This window comes from Trichomycterus rosablanca, chromosome 20 (genome assembly GCF_030014385.1).
Source record: "Trichomycterus rosablanca isolate fTriRos1 chromosome 20, fTriRos1.hap1, whole genome shotgun sequence".
Classification (NCBI taxonomy): domain Eukaryota; kingdom Metazoa; phylum Chordata; class Actinopteri; order Siluriformes; family Trichomycteridae; genus Trichomycterus; species Trichomycterus rosablanca.
In genome coordinates, this window is record NC_086007.1 from 28259781 (window position 1) to 28267376 (window position 7596).

General features: G+C 42.9%; 1 protein-coding gene across 1 annotated transcript in view; it reads right to left on the reverse strand.

Annotated features, from left to right (window-relative positions):
• Nucleotides 1-2831: 2831 nt before the first annotated feature.
• Nucleotides 2832-7596, reverse strand: part of grm5b (glutamate receptor, metabotropic 5b) — a 21703-nt gene continuing 16938 nt past the window's right edge. The window contains exons 7-8 of the mRNA XM_063016539.1: nt 4488-5421; nt 2832-3969 (exon numbers count right to left, since the gene is read on the reverse strand). Coding sequence (XP_062872609.1) covers nt 3087-3969; nt 4488-5421 — 1817 coding nt within the window. The 3' untranslated portion in view covers nt 2832-3086. The remainder of the gene's footprint in view (nt 3970-4487; nt 5422-7596) is intronic.

Below are 7596 nucleotides of genomic sequence, written 5' to 3' on the forward strand. Positions count from 1 at the left end.
AGGTTCGTTGACGCTGAATGTGCCAAAAGCCCTTAAATATAAATAGAACATCAGTCACCACTAAGATTCTCTAATGAATTATAACTTCATCATTAGCATTAATGATATAGATCATAACGAACTGATCTGATTCATCACCACAGTCTGATCACATCAATAGAATTCGATTCACTAGATTTAACATTTGTAAACAAAATCACAAACATTTTGGTCCCGTGAAATTTAAGATTCATGAAGATCTGTACAGAATCAGACGTGAAGCTCGTCATGTTAAACACGGATAAAGAAAAAAAACTACAAATATAAACCCAAAATAATCATCATATAGTAAAGAAAAGATCAGAAAGATCAGAGAGATCAGAACTGGTGACATTTACAGGACTTTGCTTTAAATAAATGAAGCACTTGGTGTGAACTCGGCCGGTTCGAGTTTTTCTCTCTTCAGGATTTTTGCAGTTTGAGGGTTTTTTCTCTGGCAGCCCTTTAAACTCTGATAGTTCCAACAACTACTGGGATTTCCTCCAGTCTTTAATATTCCACACACACACACACACACACACACACACACACACACACACACACACACACACACACTGTGCCTTAAAAAGTATTCATCCCTCAAATTCTATTACTCATTATAATGTCTCATATTGCACTTAAACTCAGTCAGGAAATAAAATAAATCTCAGTCTAGAAAACAAAGACAGTAAAAAACCTTTAAGAAAACGTTTACATTTATTTATTTATTCTGATTGTAAGATGATGTTCACTTTTGTTCTATTGATGACAGGACCAGTAGTTCCAGGTTACCCATAATTCATCAGTGCAGGTTCAATATAAAACACTGATGATTTTGTTTTGTGACTCCAGTTCACCTCACTTACAGGTTTTGTACTGTGGGGGGAGAACATGTCAAACTCTACACAGAAAGGACCTGGATCGCACCAGATGGGAATTGAACCCAGGACCTTCTCACTGTGAGGCTACAGCGCCACCCATTGAGCCACGGAAAAAGTGAGATAGTAAAAAACTATTCACACCAAAATGAAATCAGAGATCAGAACTGATTAAAGACGATCTAAGAGACTCACGGCTGTTTGTGTTTGATTTCAATATAAAAACTAATAATGAAACGAACACAAATCCCCGTCTGAACCAATCACATCCCTGATATAAGAGGGAGAAACACTTCTATAGGCACTGAACAGATTCATTTATTTAATTTTTGCAAAAATTCACATTTATTAAACACTAAACGTTTCTTAAAAAACAATTAATTAGATGAGAGCCATCGAGATTTAAGGCCACGACCAGACAAAACTAAAGGCGTAGTTATACTTAACCTGTAAAATCATTTCAACTTTTAACAGATCAGATGAATGAATTAAGAGTGTAAACACATCCTGGAACTGTTCTGAACAGTTTTAGCTGCGGGTCACCAATACTCACAGGTTTAGGACCTGGTCTACGTCTAATAAAGCTTCTAACAAACCGTCCTTCATCTCCGTCTGTTTCAGGGTTTCTGTTTTCTTACGTCACGTCTTACCAAAATGTTCTAATGAAAGATTTTGGTAGCAGTTTGGTTGGTGTTGTTGGTGGCAGAATGATCCACTAATATTACCAACCACACTTAACCAAATCTAGTTACCAAATCTAGTTACCAAATCTAGTCTGTATAGTAGAAATGAAAATAATGAGGTTATGGAATTCAGATAAAATCTTATTCCAGTGGTTCCCAGTGTACAGAGGTGTGATAAAGTAATTGCCCCCCGTTACATTATTGCATTTATCACATTAAATATTTTTATATAAATAAACAAAACACAATTTTACATGATTAAAAACACAAATATTTTATAGGAGCTAAATGATCTGCAGTAAGCTAATTAACACACTGGGTGTTTCTGTTGACCTGAACCCATCAGAGATGTTGTGGCCGCATCACAAACACGCAGTTTGTGCCCAAAATCCAGCAGTGCGTCTGATTTAAATAAGATAGAGGAGCAACAACGTCCCCACAGGGATAAACAACCACCAATAAATTATGGATGGTGGACACAGCTACTGCTTTTAGTTTATGGTGGTTACTTTTTTATAGGTGTTGAATAACTTTTATTCTAAAATAAATAGAATGATGTATTTATTACAGTGGGTTTTGACTCAGGTTCCTTTTGTGTAACATATTTACAATAAATTGTGCAGAATAAGTACAAATGCTTCTAATATAATATAATTATCATGTTTATAATTAGTTTAATTAAGAAAAACTGAATTCTCTCTTTGGCTAGACGACCCAGGACATTCAGGTGTCCTCTAAAATTCATTCAGGTATTTTTTATCCTGACTGGGAATAAATGGAACCAGTTTCAGTTCCAATCTCGACTTTCACTATTACAACGTTTATTTTTAACATTCGGCTCCTTTTCAGTTTAAATAAATCTTTCACTTTTTATTTTCTGCTCATTTGTTCCTACTCTGATATTCCAAACTGACCTGATTCAGGAGTGAGAAAATAAAAATATAAACACTAAAATCTGATTTATTTAATCTGACTGAATTTTATTTATAAATGACACTCGCTGCGTCTCTTACTGAGTTACTTTTCACTCCTTCTCTTGTTTAACAATCTAGTTCCTATAAGGACGTTTATGGAATATTATGATTTTATTATTGATTCATTTCTGCCCTGTGCTTTTATCACATGGATCTGAACACTGACGCTCTTATTTATATTTGAAGTGTTTTTTTATGCTTTTTGTTTCAGTGATTCCACTTTTCTTATTTCACCAAAACAAAATCTGAACCCTCAGTTCTTCTGTTTCCTCTCTAAATTGTTTTATGTTTTTGTCTGACGCGATTATAAAGCGATGTTTGCCCATCCTCGTCCTCCTTTCCCATCTCGAGGGTTTTTTTCAGGACGAGCTTCTCTAGCTGTTCTCTAACCCTAACCCTAGCACATTTAAACAACAGCCACTCAAACACATGAACTCAGACGCTGGAACCAATCCTGCTGATTTCAGGACTCGAACCTCTCAGCTTGAATTATTCTCTGCACCCTTGGTCTCGGTTCGAGGGCCCCGGGGTCATTATAAGGATGAAGAGCTCTGGCTGTAATGCCGCAGTACCAGACACTCGTATTTGGGCGACGACCCAGACGTGGGAGAGTTTGAGATGCTTCCTGATGCTGAATCTCTGAACGGTGATGGCGGCGTCAGTGCAGGAATTTCATCCAGTTCATCCGTAGCTGGCAGAGACTCCGGTACCGCCCCTCCCACAATCACGTCCTTGATTCCTGAGGCGCCAGTGAGAGGGCAGGACGGGGACGGACAGGTTCCGTTCGACTCCACCGGTGGAAGGGGCTGAACTTCGGCATAAGCAGTCATGGTGGCCGGCATAGAAATGTCTCTGGACAGGAAGTAAGGGGGCGGGACTTTGGAGGAGAGCTGGGGTGAATTGGAAAGCATCATACTGTTCAGCTCACTGATGTTAGCGGTGAAGCGGTTCACCACGCAGCTGATCTGCTCCATTAATGAGCCCTGTGATGAGCTGGTGACTCCGCCCACAACCCCAGCAGCTCCACCTCCAGCTCCAGCAGCCCCACCCACACACGAGGTGCTTTCTCTGTGCGTGCGCTGGCTAACGTAGTGGCTAACGCTAATGAGCTGCTCATCATCAGCACCCTGGCTCTGTGCAAAAATGGCTCCTGTTCTTTGATTCGCCGTGCTGATGGGTGACGGTGTCTGGGGTCGATACGTGATTGGATATCGCTCCTCGGCGTCTGCGACTTCGTAAAGCATTTTGTCGTTAGCGCTCTCAGGCTTGATGTCCTCCGATGATTTAGAAAAAGGTTTAATCACCGCTGTCTGGTTGTTCTCGCGTTTTTTGATGTGAAAGGAAAAGCGCTGCCACAGGTGGCCACCTTTGGAATTACGCTCTGTCTGCGCCCATGTGACTGATTTACCGTTAGAGCTGAAAAAAAACCCAAATATACAAAATTAATATCAGATAAATTCAAACAAATATTCAGTGTTTCTGTTTATGCAAATTTATGCTCAGTCAGACAGTGAGGACACGACGGTCTGCTTCATATTTATGTTCCAATTCAAATACTGATAATAAAGAGTTTAAATAATATTTAAATCTCAATATTCTTTCAAAAATTTTAGTAAATTATAAAAAACTACAGTAAAATAAAAAAATATTATATTAAAAATGTGCAAATACAAAGAAAAACAAAAACATGGGGCTGAATTCTTTTTTAAGATGGTGAAGATGAATAAATGTTTTATTTATTTATTTGTAGTGAAAGATATTTTGAGGTCCACATGATCATTAATGTAATCATGTTAAAGGTTCACTAAAAGGTTAAAGCACTTACTGGAATGAGACACACACAGACACACACACACACACACACACACACACTGTAATTACTGAAAAGCCTGACACACACACACACACACACACGCACACACACACCCTCTGACCTGAGCGTTTCCTTGGATGACGGGCATCTCCTCCACAGGTTAGCCAGGCTGCTGGTGGGCGGCGGCACCTTTTTACCCAGACCAACATGCATGCGCACGGCGGTGGTCGTGGTGAACGCACTCCGTACGTTACGCTCCGGTTTCACCAGGATGACGTAAACCTTCGGCGCGAACATGCAGCCGAGTGCCACCGTGCCGCTGAGGCTCACCGAGAAACACGTCGTCACGATTTTATAGTCGGAACCGAAGTAGATGGGCACAAATGCCAGCCAGATGACGCAGGTGGTGTACATGGTGAAGGCCACGTGTTTGGCCTCGTTAAAGTTCGCCGGCACGTTTCGCGTCTTGAAGGCGTAAAAGGTACAGCTGAGGATTAGCACACCGTTGTAGCCTAGCGGTGCCACCACGCCCAGGTTGCTGGTGTTGCAGATTAATCTCACCTCTCGGATGGACGGGTAATGGAAGACCACGTCGGGCGGTTCCATCACCAGCAGCGCCACAATGATACCCAGCTGTACCAGGACGAGGAAGGACGAGATGGTTACCTGGGCGCATGAACTAACCAAGCGCGGTTTCTTGGTGCAGATCTTTTTCTTGCTGCCGGCCAGGATCCGAGCGATGCGATTGGTCTTGGTCACGAGAGCTGAGTAGCTTAGCGCCGGGGCCAAGCCGACGCCCAGACGCTGCAGGAGGCAGGAAATGATCTGAGGCTTATAAATCAGGCAGAAGGTGCAGATGTAACCCAGACCGATCCCGAACAGAATGACGTAGCAGAGCTCGCGGCTCGACGACTTCACCACCGGAGTGTCACGGTACACCACGAACACGGCGGCCACGAAAAACGTCACCACCAGGCCGAGGCAGGCGAAAACCACCGCGGCGATCGGCTCCGGATCCCCCCAACGGAGATACTCGACCGGGACTGGGTCACAACCTAACGAGGGAGAGGAAACGAGGACGGACGTGAGAATGTGAAATGAGTGAGAGAAACAGGACCTTCCTTCAGTTCCTGCATTTAAAACTAAATATTTATTTAAAAACAGTTTGAGGAGCGTTTAGAATCTCAGCTGTGCTTCTGGCCTGATGGGACGGGACGGGCTAACTGGGCCGTGTCTAAGGGAGGGAAGGTTGGATGTGTATGTAAACTTTTGACTCCACTCGTGAGTTACATACAGTGTATCACAAAAGTAAGTACACCCCTCACATTTCTGCAATTATTTCATTATATCTTTTCATGGGACAACACTATAGACATGAAACTTGGATATAATTTAGAGTAGTCAGTGTACAGCTTGTATAGCAGTGTAGATTTACTGTCTTCTGAAAATAACTCAACACACAGCCATTAATGTCTAAATAGCTGGCAACATAAGTGAGTACACCCCACAGTGAACATGTCCAAATTGTGCCCAAATGTGTCGTTGTCCCTCCCTGGTGTCATGTGTCAAGGTCCCAGGTGTAAATGGGGAGCAGGGCTGTTAAATTTGGTGTTTTGGGTACAATTCTCTCATACTGGCCACTGGATATTCAACATGGCACCTCATGGCAAAGAACTCTCTGAGGATGTGAGAAATAGAATTGTTGCTCTCCACAAAGATGGCCTGGGCGATAAGAAGATTGCTAACACCCAGAAACTGAGCTACAGCATGGTGGCCAAGGTCATACAGCGGTTTTCCAGGACAGGTTCCACTCGGAACAGGCTTCGCCAGGGTCGACCAAAGAAGTCGAGTCCACGTGTTCGGCGTCATATCCAGAGGTTGGCTTTAAAAAATAGACACATGAGTGCTGCCAGCATTGCTGCAGAGGTTGAAGATGTGGGAGGTCAGCCTGTCAGTGCTCAGACCATACGCCGCACACTGCATCAACTCGGTCTGCATGGTCGTCATCCCAGAAGGAAGCTGACGCACAAGAAAGCCCGCAAACAGTTTGCTGAAGACAAGCAGTCCAAGAACATGGATTACTGGAATGCCCTGTGGTCTGACGAGACCAAGATAAACTTTTTTGGCTCAGATAATGTCCAGCATGTGTGGCGGCGCCCTGGTGAGAAGTACCGAGACAACTGTATCTTGCCTACAGTCAAGTATGGTGGTGGTAGCATCATGGTCTTGGGCTGCATGAGTGTTGCTGGCACTGGGGAGCTGCAGTTCATTGAGGGAAACATGAATTCCAACATGTACTGTGACATTCTGAAACAGAGTATGATCCCCTCCCTTCGAAAACTGGGCCTCATGGCAGTTTTCCAACAGGATAACGACCCCAAACACAACCTCCAAGATGACAACTGCCTTGCTGAGGAAGCTGAAGGTAAAGGTGATGGACTAAACCCAATTGAGCACCTGTGGCGCATCCTCAAGTGGAAGGTGGAGGAGTTCAAGGTGTCTAACATCCACCAGCTCCGTGATGTCATCATGGAGGAGTGGAAGAGGATTCCAGTAGCGACCTGTGCAGCTCTGGTGAATTCCTTGCCCAGGAGGGTTAAGGCAGTGCTGGATAATAATGGTGGTCACACAAAATATTGACACTTTGGGCACAATTTGGACATGTTCACTGTGGGGTGTACTCACTTATGTTGCCAGCCATTTAGACATTAATGGCTGTGTGTTGAGTTATTTTCAGAAGACAGTAAATCTACACTGCTATACAAGCTGTACACTGACTACTACTGACTAGTTATATCCAAGTTTCATTTCTATAGTGTTGTCCCATGAAAAGATATAATAAAATATTTGCAGAAATGTGAGGGGTGTACTCACTTTTGTGATACACTGTATATTTATATTAGTGTGAACAAGGAGCAGAAGATTTCAGTCGTTTATTAAAAATTCCTGCTGAACCACCCGCTGTACAGAAACGAAGCTTCTCACAGTTACAGAGACTCCGAGACTCTCGGCTTCGTTTCTCTTTATTTGTATTTATTATTCGGACGGCGAAGTCTGAATGTGGTGCGCTCATTTTTTATTCATCACTTACATTAATAATTCATCACTACGGTTAAGATTTTACTCCAGTGCTGTTCAAACACTCGTTTATCTCAGTCTCGATCATCTACAGACTCAAAACTGAACAGATCTGATGAAGCTCACGTTCAAACCTGCAGCAATAAAACTGC